Below are 14,182 nucleotides of genomic sequence, written 5' to 3'. Positions count from 1 at the left end.
GTCAATATAAACAAAATACTGAAAAACTTTCTGTTTTTCAAAAGTTCAGCTGATAAGGAGTTTAGAAAATAAAAGGAGAAACTTCAGTTGAATTAGTTCATAGAATGTAAAAAGGCAACACATTGTATGCTTTTGTTTACCTGCAAACATAACAAAGCAAGCCAGGTGGAAGAAAATATTTGGCTTCTTACTCTTCGAACTTTAGTACTGTGTGCAATGTATTCCCTGTTAACACATCTGTGGAACCACTCTGCAAAGTCCTTTAGTCTTGCATCTAGGAACATCAATCAGGACTAAGACAAACCTGTTAACTATTATTTATGAGTCAGTGTAATTATTTTTACATGCTTTTATGTAGTTATTTGAAGGAAAGAAACATTATTTTGTTTCTTGTTATTTTGTTGCATCTGCAGACTGTGAAAGAAAAGGACACTGAGGCGTAATAACCATAGAAAACTGCAACACTGAAAAATTCACATTTAAACCAAATGGAAAAATTTAGATTTACATAGTGAGGTTTCTAGTAGAGGAAGTCTGTATCATCCCACTAGAAACCACTTACATATCCAGATGCCTTAAGCTATACACAGTGCCTATCTCCATCAACTGTTTTCTACTACTGTCTACCTCACCAGCAGACTCCACTCCAGTAACCCAGCAACTTCTTCAGAGGAAAGACAGTTGCACAGGCTGATACTGATGCCTTTTTTTTTTTTTTTTTTTTCCTTTTCACACTAGACAAGACCTTATGGCACTGCCTTTAGAGAAGGAAAACTTATTTTCAAGTCACCATGCAGGGAGGAGAGAAGAGCACAGAAAGATGCTACAACAGAAACAACTACAACAGAAGCAGCTCCACCTAACACCTTCCCAGTCTTGCCTTTTCTTTAAGCCCATCAGTAACTAAGAAACTGCAAACTACCAAAGAACACCACAGTTCAGCTACAGCTACAAAGTTCAAATTGCAGCAAGAGTAATTCAGGTTAGACAGAACACACACAGAAAATGTAACTTATTCAAGTTTCATTGCTTTTCCCATCTCCAGAGCTGCCGGGTATATATAATGCTTTCTATTATTTTTCCCCAAATTGCATATTTGCTTTTAAGTGGACTGATCCTGGGTGTCTCCATCTCCACCTCCTCTTGAGGCTTAAATACATACATTCCTTTCAGTTTTTATTTTTGCTGTATGACTTTATGCTTCTAAATGTCTGATTGTTGGCTTTCCTCTAGGCTGTCTTCCTTTTATCTATATATCCTTCCAGAAAAAATCTTTTTAGCATCATGCAGTAAGCTAAAGGTGTAGCACAGAAATCCACCTGGACAGCCAAAGGAGGAGCTGGGGCCACCAAGCGCTGTGGCAGTACTCTAAAATCTCCTTGTTGAGCCAAATTTTGTATATAAAATTGCCAAGCAACTCCTGGAAACAAACCATGCCCTATGTAACAGAGGAATACAATTAAATATCAGTACTCTCTGTCAATCTACCAAACTAGAAAGTACATGCTGTAATCTGTTTAGCTCTAGGCATGTCAGTAGGACACAAGCACCTGCAAAAATCTCAGCACCGTTGAAAGAACTGCCATAGCTCATCATTCATCACAAGCCCACCTGTGATCTGCCTCCAATGCATGAGAGAAGTTTAAAATTGCAGGAAAAAGACCCAAATCAGTTAACACAAGGTTGTGGTTTGGCATTATAGCTAAATAATAATGCTTAGCAGTAGGTTTTCTGCGAAGTAAGAAATCTGAAAAAAACAAAATGCACCCTACAACTACTGAGCCTATTTTCAAAAAGATATGAAGATTACCTTCCTTTAGTATTAATGTTCCATTTATTACTTACTTAAGTTTGTTGTCTTTTGCTCCCCACAAGCCACATTTTGCATCTTGCCATTCCTTACTGATTATGCATATTTTCAAAATAATAATCCTTTGCATTTTGACTCCAATCCTATTTTTTGTACCATTTCTTCTTAAATTCCAGTAATGCCTTATCCAAAATAATCCATTCTGCACTACCCATACTATCACTTCAGCAATGTAAATTTTCTACTCACTTTTTAAAGAACAGTATTAATTTTCATTAATACCATTTTTTTTTTCATTATTCATTTTCCATAGGATCCTTCCTGCTCTTTGACAACTTATTGAAGTTGCTTTCTTGGAGTCCAGGTATTATTTGGCTTCTCACTCCTGTTCTAGGAAAATCAAAACCTACCGTTTCATAGTTAACTTCCATCTTTGCAATCTCATACAATTCCCACTACTTGTCAAGATCAAATCTAGAACATATCCCTGTTTGGTTTTAGATGCCTGGATAGTAACATGCAGTTATATTTATTTAGGATCAGGATTATACTCAGTTCTCTGCTCCAGGGCAGACTCTACTAACTTGGTCAAATCTTTATTTCTTTGTGTATATGGAAAATAATATTTTCCTCTCGCATACATTTTGTGAGGCTTAGTATAGTGAATAATGGGATCCTACAACAAACTGATGCCTGTGGAGTGCTCTACTTGGATCCATCTATTTGTTGTAATGAAAATGTTTCAGGCTGGCACCATATTCTCCCTATCAAATGTTTTTAGCACTCACTGATGCACCCTTTAGAAAAAGGTGATTCATATTTCCCTTTATAAGTAATGGCACTACCTTTAACATTTTCCACACTGTGAGCTTAATAACAGAATAATAAAGCCTGTGAGGAGTAATGGCATCAACAGGTGACAAGAAGTGTGATTAGTTAAGCTCTCCTCCAATGCGGTACCTCCTTTATAGAGCCAGAAGTGTGAAGGAAACCAGGAGATATAGAATGAAAGAGAAACGGCTTGAATACATCAGTGATATCTTCTCAAATTTGGAAAAAAATTTACAGATGCCATCATAAAGCATAGGTTATATGTCACACTGAGTGAATAAGCTTGATGATTTAGGAGCTCACTTCCATGTTATCATGAGTAAAGCCTGGAAAAGCAATATAGAAGGGGTCACAGTTTCCCTGTGGCAGTTGTCATCACTGTCAGCTTGTTATTTTGGGTCATGCACTAGCTACTTCCATTCTCAAGGGGAAGGGCAACAGAAGACTGGCCTTCAACTTCAGGGGCAATGAAGGAGCTGCAGGGCTTCTAAGCCACTCCTGGCAAGGCTGGGGCAGAAAGCAGCCTTCTCCCATCCACCTTGGAGCTCTTGGACACAGTAACTAGGCCCACTCTCACACAGGCAACCGAGTGTTTTTCATAAAGCCATCAGAGACCCTTTTAAAGTAGCTGCTGCATTCAAGGAAGCTTATTCAAAAGTGAAAGCCCTGTCTGACAGAAGAAAGCAGCTGCAGGATGCTTGGCAATTTGCTCTCTCAAATTTCTAAAGGCATAGCTCCCAGGCAGTATGTGCTACGGCACAAGCTACATTCAAGAGGGCCATGCGTCAATACCTAATTAGAGAATAGGCATTTTGGATGCTCTCTTGTTTCCAAACACTTCCACTCTTGCTGCACATGTAGCCTTCAATCTATTTAGATTCATTTGTTGATGCTTGTAATTGAATGCTGAATCATTTTTTTCCTTACAGCCTCTCCCATGAGAGAAGGCAGACGACAGCAAAATGGCAGTCTGACAGAATGCTGTCTGACATGGAAGTGCATATGAAGTAAAAAGGTGTCACTGAGTTCCTCCATGAAGAAAAAAATGCCACTCATTGACACACTTTGACACTTGCTGAACATTTATGGAGACAAAATTGTGGATGTGAACACAGTGAGGTGGTGGTGGTGTGCTTCAGCAGTGGTGACAGTGGGTCACCTCTGCTGGTACAGATTTTTGCATACAAGCTCTTGTTCATTGCTGGTGAAAATGCAAAGCTAATGGTGGTGGCTTTATTGAGAAATAGTATTTTGTAGCTAAGAATTTGTTCTATCAACTAGTGTTGTGCTCTTTGTATCTGTTGTAGTTTCCATGGAAATAAATAGGAGGCATTACTTTTGGAGCAACCTAAGTAAATTTCAGATTAAAAGCAACAATGAATGTAATGACTTACTGCTGTACTTACAATGTGACAGGAATAACCATAACAGCTACATAACATGCAAGAATAACTGCTACTGAGGTATCTCAGTGCATGTTTTTCTGATGGATCGAGCCAGTACTAGTTTGAGATAGCATGTACTTGTTACAAAGAGAACCACACAAGACCTACAAATCTGTTGTAGAACTTCCAAAACAGCTCAATATTACATACAGGAAAAGCTTTTGTCAAAAAAACACTGACCTGACTTCAAACGCTGACAAACAGCAAAGGCAATATGATGCTAACAGAGTCTCTATGTTATCTGTATTTTGCTGCCCTTATGCCACCCTTCAACACCAGTCAGTTCTGCCTGGGGACAACCAACTCTTCCCTTTCCAGACAGCCTCCCCTCTCTCCACCACCCTATCCCATCCACACATACGAAGTACAGAAGGCTTGTGTGCTTTAACACTGTACATCATTAGTGTCACCTAATAACACAATGCAGTTACACCACATACACTAACCATGTTTTTTTTGTTTTTTGTAATTTGTAGACTATGTGAAGTTATTCCTTCATGTCAAGGTAATTCAGAGGATCAGTACTGATGATCCCGACAGCTTTCTGTTCTCCTAATTATATCATTAAATAGATATTATAACAACAGGAAAACTGTATAAGAATATTCTTATGTGTAAACATCAGAAACATTCTCCTGGAGGAGTGTCTATATTAGATATGTACACATTTATGTGCATATGCAGTAAAGAATGCAAAAATAGTTTTAAGAATGTCATCACACACAATGGAACAATGTTAAATAACACTTAATAAATATTTAAGTATATAAAATAAATAATAAGTAAATATTTAACCAACATGTAATTTTTTTATGCTCAGAAATTATCTGACCATGCAGCCTTTCAAGAATCTTTTTCTCCAACAGCTGAATATTTGTCTCTTCCAACTCACCACACACAACTCTGAGCAATCCTGAGATTTGCATAACAAATCAAAAATAACAAATGTACTTAACAAATTTAAGTTCTTTAAGTAATTTTTTCTAAATATTTCCATCAGGAAGGAAAAAAAAAAAAAAAGAGAATCAGTCTATTCCTATACTGAATTGCAATTTCCAATGGTTTTACACTTGTGCTAAAAGTTACTGTGTTTATTTAAAGTGTTTTTTTTTAGAGGGAACCCAACAGTCTAAACAGTTCTTCTTTACAACACTGCAAGAAGGAGATTCAATTCTTAGCGAAAAAAAAAAAAACAAACAAACCAACACTTTAAAAAGGATCTAGTGCTTGTAACTGGCCAAAAAGCACCTGGAAAACACACAGTGAGGGAGCTTTTCACTAAAATTCCAACTCCTTGGGTTTAGAGAGAAAAAAATACTTTAGAATTAAAGAAACATGACACAACTTACAATGGACATTTTCCCACTATAAACCTTCAATTACACTTCCAGTTACTTCTTACTGAATGAACTCAAAGAAAATTATGTCTCTCAAATTTTGACAATATAGTATGAATAACCATATACCCAGGTTCTCCCAAAGACGCAAGATCCTCCTCTCCAGGTACAAGAGAAAACTTCACGTACCATTGACACACTCAAAGACATCACAGCACTTGCCAGGTGTTCCATCTCCACGCGAAACTATTTGAGGAACGGAGCCTGCCTCGCACATGGGGAAACCACATAAACCAGAGAGACACTCGCATCTGAAACCAAAGAAAAGGAAGAAAACCCCATCAATGAATAGATTCACACATAAGTGGGAAGAATAAGGAAAGGGAAAATGAAAAGCTGTAGAATAAGTTTCAGTCTCAGTATATTCATATTTTAGAATCATCGTTTATTAACACAGTGACCAAGACCATTTATCAACATGAAGTGCATTTGGCGAGAGGGAGAGAAGGAAGGGTGGCTTTTTGTTGTTGTTGTGTTTTGGGTTTTTGTCTTTTTTTTTAATGTTATAACTATCTGAACTCTGCTTGTCCAGCAAAGAAACAAAAAAGGTCATATAGTACAACATCAAAACTTCAGTTGAATATTTCTCCAGATTGTTTAAAAATTGCTAAATTCTTTAATTTGAAAACTTATGCTTCTCCTTTTATTCTGTGAAAAACTGAAATTGATGAAATGCTAATAAGCAGTAACTGTACCCAGTCAGAAGAAACTGTGTCCTCTCATTAGGAAACTGTATTACAGCCAATTTTATATAAGGAATAATCAAAGAGAGGAAGATATCATGGAGAATCATTACATCTAAGCCAAATGAAAATAATTGCAGGTTGTTTTGGGTTTTTTTTCCATGGTGCTTCCTTTATCTGCAGAAGAGTAAATATTTAAATACTGTGGTTAGTTGATTGGATCATTTAAAAACCATTTTCTATCTGCAAATACTATTTCCCGAATTAAGAAAATATCTTAAAGAACTGGAGGACATAAAATGTGTTAAACAGTAGTCACATTTGTTTCCAGATTCTCTATTTTATGTTTACCATAAATGTTTAAAAGTCAAAGACTTAAGATGTACGCTGAGTCTACGTTTAACAGAGTCCTTGCCCCAAACATTGGGCATACTAGTGGGATAAGCAGCAATGAGTCAATAAAAGTAGGAGATACAACAAAGAAAGAGAAATATGCAAATATCATAGCCAAGTAATGTCGCAGTACAGAACTTAAATTTTTTAAATGCAGATGACAGAATTTTAAATTAAAAAGTGTAGATTAATTTAGCATTCTACATTCTACATCATTATTAAATAATTTAACATTCTACAAATTCTACAAATTCTACAAATACACATCAGCTTCAAAAGAAAAAAAGAATTCAGAAGAAAATCCTTTAATTGTAAGTTAAAGAAATGAAAATAAGAACTCTATATATTACTATTTCAAATACATCTAAGTATTCTAAGACAATTCCGAAATTAAAACATTTTTTAGTAAGATACATTACTGGTGCAAAAAAAACTTGCTTGTTTTTTTATCTCAAAAAGCAAGAAATTTGGTTCTCCTCTCCCAAGCAGGGTTCAGTGAAAGAGGAAAAGACACCTCTCAATAGAGAAAGTTTTAACAGTTCTTCCTTTAACTTCACTGGCATTAGAAAAACGTATTACTCTTCATTCTAAGGTATCAATGAAAGGAAATTTCCAAGTAATAAAGTAAAAGCTAGGTCAAGTGATCTCTCAGGACTTTTAGTGTAATACCTGAAATGAGTTTTAAAATATTCTACTACAACAATGTGTTAGTGTAAGGGGATAAAAGACTCCCTGAAAAAGTAGAATTATTACACCACATTTCAAAATTCATTTCACAAATTCATCACATAAATAATTATCTGGTCATTAAATATGTCCAAATAAAGAGAAGTAGAATCACAGAATCATAGAATCACAAGCACTGGAAAAGACTTCCAAGATCATCCAATCCAATCCAACCTACCACCTACCACCAATATTTCCCCATTAAACCATTTCCCTTAGTACATCTAAATGTTTCTTGAACACCTCCAGGGACGGTGACTCAACCACCTCATTGGGCAACCCACTCAAGCACATGATCACTCTTTTGGAGAAGAAATTTTTCCTAATGCTCAATCTGAATTACCCCAGCACAACGAGAGGCCATTCCCTCCAGTCCTTTCATTTATATGTAATATAATACTCCATGCACATACTTCCTAAGGTATACCAACAGCTTTAAAATGTTTTTCAGAAATTTTGATAGTGCTACACTTGTCTTAACAGTAAAGGACAACAAACTAAAACAAAAAAAGACAGGCTACAGAAATTTAAGTTTTATTTATCATATCTTTGATTTGAGCAATAATATTTTTCCTTAACTTACTTGCAAATACAAAAGAAAAAGGGAGAGATGGAAGGAAATTAACTTTTTTATTTACTATATGCCCTTTGCCTTCAGGGATGTAAGAGGGAAAAAAAAAAAGCAAACCATTTGTACTGCATGGAATTAAAAAACCTGAAGGATTTGTGACAGCTGTTTACCTTTAAGATTAGTCAGCCGCTTTCTTCTTCAGCTTGACAATGAGGGGATAAAGTTGGGATGGTAAAAAGCAGAAATGAAGGAAAAGATGTGGGATGTACAAAAGGCAGAGAGGTCCCTTCAAAGAAAATAAAAAAAAAAAACAAAACCACTTATCCCTCCGTTTTGCCATCCTACAAATAAAAGCAGATCTTATACCCAAGAGTATTACTATAATAAGGCCACTGGCAAAAACAAAGGAAAAAAACAACAGCACACAAAGATATGTAAGTAATCTTACAGAAATCTGTACTAATATCTCACTTTTCTCCACCTCAATAAAGAGAATATATTAATTGAGACAAAGAAAAAATAATCAACAGCAAGCGAAAATGCTCTGAAATAAGTGCCTACATTTTCCTGAAGAAGAAAAAAAAATCTTTAAAAATAAAGAAGTACAGACAAAACCAAAGGGATTTTAAAGGCTTAAATAAAAATACTACATTTATCTTCTACCATCCTATATTCAACATGCAAATAACCTCTGGGAAAATATGCAAATCAAAATAATTAAAATTCACATCAGCAGAGAAAATGGCAGACAAAATGGAAATACAGCTGTGGATCTTGACTTTTCAAGTCCTGTGACTTGGGCTCCTGTCCTTTGTCTCACATGTTATCATGAATGACTTGATTTCTGGGAGAATATTAAATGGTTAGGTTATTAGCTTATAGCTTCTTTGTTCTCCCACCTTCTCAGTCAACTACTTTTAATAATAAACTGTCTAAAAACCACACAAACAAAAAACAAACCAACAAATAACTTACAGTAGACAATCTTCTAAAACATGAGCCAAAAAGATGCTTAGAAGATTGTTGGGAGTCAATGTTCCTTTCTGCAGAAATGAATCCCTCCCACTGAGAATAATGAAAGCTTAGCATATTCATTCAAAAACAGCAAAAAGGTTGCAATAGTCTAATCAAAGAAGACACTACCCTCCAAAGTTTTCTAAGTTGACTTCCCATTTGGATAAAGAAAATCCATTCATGGGAGAATGTCAAAGCAGCAAATAGTCTCAGATGGACTTTTAAATACTCTGCATTCTTTTACTTGCACTGCTAGGAAAATCTTTGACCATCTTCCAGGCTATTAGCATGGAAAACATTGTTTTGGAGACAGAAGTCTTTCAAGAAGAAACCCAAGGAATTCTGGTAGCTGAGCACAGTTGAAGCACTGCCAGAACAATAACATCTGGAAATCTTGAATAAGTGATCCAATTCTTAATAAGAGAGCAAAATCAGTTTTATACTACTAAATTTTTCTTTTTCTTTTCTGAAGAGTCTTTTAGAGAAGACAGATGGAAGTTTTATTCCAGCTTCGGCTTCATCACATGCAGCTATCCATGTGCACAGTTGTACCTTAGCCTAGTTACTGAGCATTAGGTTTGGAGGAAATTTAGTAGGCCAGACTGTGAAAAGTCTGTTGACAGTGGCCACGATCCCTCACAAAGTAATTTCTATGAAATTCAGACGTTCAGGCTGCTGATTTGTAAGGCACAGTGTTGCCTCTGAGCTCCTCTTTCTACAGTTATAAATTGCCTAAGGAATACACACACAGCATAAGTTTCTTTAAGGAGAGCTTCCACAAGAGATGGTAACTTTACTTGTTGCTTTGTCTCTCAACACAGAATAGAATAATAGAATCACAGAATGGCGTGGGTTGGAAGGGACATCAAAGACTATTAAGCTCCAACCTCCCTTCAACAAGCAGGCTGCCAATTGCTAGATCAAGTACAAGATCAGGCTGCCCAGCCCTCATGCAACCTAGCTTTAAATACCTCCAGGGATGGGGCATCCTCAGTCTCTCTGGGCAGCCTGTTCCAGCACCTTGTCACTCTCTCACTGCTCCGCCCTGACATCTAATCTAAATCTTCCCGAGTTTAAATCATCCCCCCTCATCCATACCAAGAAGATGACATTCAGTATCTCACTGTCAAATACTTTATTAGAGCAAAGGCTCTAAGCAAACACATTCCTCAGTATAGCAGTACATACCCTAATAGGAAATGTCAACAAGGAGGAATATGTCCTTTTAGTAAGTAAGAACAGTCCTACAAGAGAATACAGTCTACCAATAAGAGCCAGAAAGAGAAAAAAAGAGAATCAAAGAATCATCCAAGAGAGATCACAGAGCACAACCTGAAAAGGTGGCAGAATGTCCAGGAAGGAACCAGAACGTAGCTCAGAAGTCAAAGGTACTGAATTTTGATGGAAAAACTGAAAAAATAGAATTAATTTGACTGGTAAAAAGGAAATTTCTTCAGTTCTTCACGTTAAAAAAGAAAAAAAGAAATCCTAGAAATTTCAAAAGCGAAGCAAAAGTAATTTCAGTAAATGAAGAGTATATAAAGGACTAATAAATAATATTAATAAATAAATAAATAAAATAAATTAATAAATAGTAAATAAAGACTACTCTCAAAATCCAACTGTGTTCATTAATGTTTTGCAGATAGAAAAAGAGCAGCTTCAGTAATACAAATAATCTATTTTTTTCATTTGAATTTCCTTCAGTTTTTAAAGTTCTTTCAGCAGAAATAATTTTGTCACTTGTTATTTTGTTTGGTTATTTGCCTTTTTTCTTCTTTTTGTCTTCATTCCTAACATCATTCTTTTTTTCCTTTTTTTTTTTTGTCACCAGAATTTCAAACATGAAAAAGAAAAATGAGGTATTTATAAATGACAATTTTTATTTAAAATCTAATTATCTTGGTTCATTTACTTCTGTTATTAAACAGATGAAAAGAGAGAAGGGCTTAGTAGCCTCAAAAAAGCTGTTTTGATGGTAGGATCAAAGAGATCATACCAAGCATAAGGCATAATGGCTACGAAAATAAGAACAGGCACTCCAAAAAAAAAAAAAAGACATAATACCAGTGAATGGGGAGGTTGGACTGGGGGTAAGGTTAGGAGTGGGATATTTATTTTAAGGATCAAAACAAAATCAACTCTGATACTGGAGAAAATCAAGTGATACTGGAGAAAAGCATTCCTGACGCATACATCACATTCCTGTGGAGATCTTATCACAAGCCTCTTCTTTTTTCCCTGCAGGACTGTAGAACAATTTATGTTACCATAATTAGCACTTACGTTAGCTAAATGTACTGGAGAAAATTACCACAGATATGTCAATAACACAAACAACTGAAAGATACTGTAAAGGAGGCAAGATTCAAAGAGAACTCTCAGCATTATCAAAGCTTGAGTAATTGGTGGCAGGAGAAAGAGATTAAACACAACACCCTCCCTAATGTTAAGCATAGGGCATAAGAGATGATGTGCAGCAAAAGGAAATACTAACATGGCAATCTCATGAAATCAGCAAAGGATTTCATCCATATTATTACACTTGGAGCCATGACATGAGTTAAGTAGGAAAGATGTGAAGTTACAGCTTAACCAATCAACCAAATGCTAGCTTTAGAAAAGTTAACTCCACATAAGAAGTGACACTACAGGCAAAAATACAGCCAATGGGGAACCTCCAAATGTTCAGTTAGTAGGAGAAGTGTAGTGGGTTCAGCTAGAATTTTTTTAACCTTCAGACACGCAATAGAGAATTTTAGCCTACAAGTTCAGTCATTGCTTTATACAGTTTGCATTTCAGTTTTAAAGATAAGAATAAACACATCAGTAATGAAAATAGTCCCTTTTTCTAGATAGCTTTTAATTTTAAAATGTATTTTTATTTTTTATTTTTTATTTCTAGATAGTATTTTTTTTGGAGATCACTAATAAACCTGCAAATGAACTGTAGAAGGAACATATGACACTTATGACTGGAGCACTCCCAAATGCTCAAAAATTTTCTATCATTTAGATATGAACTAAATGTCTCATATGGAAGTTCTTCCTATTCTAATTTTTGAAAGGATTTACTTACCTACAAAACAAAGCCAACATACTCCCAAATAGGAATTCCTTTCTAGAATTCTGGATATACACATAGATTCAAATGTATTACAGACATCCAATATAATAGTGAATTTTTCCATGAGTCCAATTGTCTTCATAGACATGAAACATCTGAATATTACAAAAGCTGATTACATAGCTTTAAATTGAAGATGCTGCAAAAAGGAACTGCTTTCATGCATCTTCTCTATATGATTACTGCTAGGAAGCAGTGAACAGATGCTAGGGAGAGGAAAGCTGTAAAATCATCATTCACATCAAAGAGATTACCATCTTTCCAAGCTTTGCTCAAACCCAAAGATGATGACTCAGATTCATCCTTTAGTTAATATTAACTGGTCTGTTTTCCAGACAGATGAGAAGGAAAAAGAGAACGGTCAAATGAAACCATTAGATATATAGCTGCTGGCTACTGTACATTGATTTAAGTACAGACTCTTCAGAACTCATCTGAACATTAATAAAACACAACATAAATCAGTCTAATCCTGCATCATCTTTCTAATATTTTGCCTTACCAGATGACATTTTTCTCTCTTGAAATGTCTTTTTTTTTTTTTTTTCTTTTTTCTGCCACTAGTTACATCAGCTACTCTTTGCTTAGGTTTATCAGCCTTAACTTTCATAATATTATGAAAATAACTATTAGAAACCAAAGATATTGAGTTAAAGTGTTATACAAATGACAGTTAAATGTATTACAAGTATTACTTTATCTTCTTTTTGCACTATTTTTGATGAGGAATTGTAGTATGCAATCCACATACAGATAAACCACAGTCCCTAATGACTTCAAGTCAGAAATTAATATTACAAATAATAGTTTTGTAACTAATTCACTGTGCTACCTTCAGTATTCCTAACTCCCAACTTTCGCGTTAACAGAGCAGTAACATTTCATGTTATCTGAGCATTCCAGTGGACAGGGATGGCCAAAACAATTTTACATAATTACTGTAAAAGCAAACATCGAATGTGAAGAAAAAAATAAGACTGGTAAAGAGTGCTTTCTCATTACTAGAAATGAATTACGGCCCAATTCCAAACTGCTCATGAAATTTTAATAGCACGTAAGTTTATTCTTCTCTATAATAGATTTCCCTGGAACTAAGCTACCAGGATCTTAAAATGAACAACCCAGAACAATGACACAAAAGATAGGTAATTTTTAAGAGAACTAGAGGGCTATTTTTAAACTCACCTTGGGCTTGTCTTTCCCAATATTTTATTATTTATTTACTTCTAAGTTATGGATCAAGATTTAAAAAGATTTCTTCATTTTCCATTTAATAATGATATAAATTATGAGAATCTGGAACTAGATCAATTGAGGAAAAACATTCTTATTAATTCCAAGCATGCATTGCTTTACCGAAATAGAAGTGCTTCGTTAAACTACAATTGCTCTTTATAGAACATATTAGGAAACGTAACTCCAAACTCTCCTAATCATATATATTTTTTCCTCATTGAAGAGAATAAAAAACCAAAAACTCAATGTTACACATTCCTAAGCACACTGTTGTCCTAAGATGATTTCTCCTCTTTGCTCTATGGGGCTTAACCTAACAGTGAAAAATCATTCTAATATTTAAGTCATAAAAGAACAAATATCATTTAAAAGTCTCTCAGTTTTTTTTCAAGCCAACATACAATTGAACACTTGTAACAGGTCAGACCAAAGAAGCATCTAGCAAAAAATTCTGTCTCAAACTATTTGAGCTCACTGGTTTGTTGTACTAAGATAAAAAGTTCAGAAAAAGGAGTGGCAGGAGTCACTACAACATTTTTTCCAGGGCACCATTAAGCAATTCTTCATCAACATAACATGAAATCCACATCTGGGTACATTCTGAAAACACCCATGAGGAGCTGGAACTGTGCTTGCAGAGCACATCCCAAAGTACTCTGAGATGCCAGCTGCAATGTCTACAGAGACAGTCTATACTCTCAAACATCAGGACCTTGACAAGTAAGTTTATTATTTATATTTCCTTCCCATGTTCAAGCAGATAATGGTTTATGGATGCCCTGTCCCTGGAGACACTCAAGGTCAGGCTGGCCAGGGCTCTGTAGCTGCAGGCGTCCCTGTTCATTGCACAGGAGTTGGACTAGATAACCTTTAAAGGTCCCTTCCAAATCAAATGATTCTATGATTCTATTCAGTATACCTAGGAAAGAACAGGCATCCCTAAAACAAA

At 35.4% G+C, this 14,182-nt stretch overlaps 1 protein-coding gene across 1 annotated transcript in view; it reads right to left on the bottom strand.

Moving 5' to 3' along the window:
* Nucleotides 1-14,182, bottom strand: part of CRIM1 (cysteine rich transmembrane BMP regulator 1) — a 165,552-nt gene that overhangs the window by 53,493 nt on the left and 97,877 nt on the right. The window contains exon 5 of the mRNA XM_048937861.1: nucleotides 5,613-5,734. Coding sequence (XP_048793818.1) covers nucleotides 5,613-5,734 — 122 coding nt within the window. The remainder of the gene's footprint in view (nucleotides 1-5,612; nucleotides 5,735-14,182) is intronic.

Source organism: Lagopus muta, chromosome 2 (genome assembly GCF_023343835.1).
Source record: "Lagopus muta isolate bLagMut1 chromosome 2, bLagMut1 primary, whole genome shotgun sequence".
Lineage (NCBI taxonomy): Eukaryota > Metazoa > Chordata > Aves > Galliformes > Phasianidae > Lagopus > Lagopus muta.
This window is presented reverse-complemented; position numbering and strand designations above follow the sequence as displayed.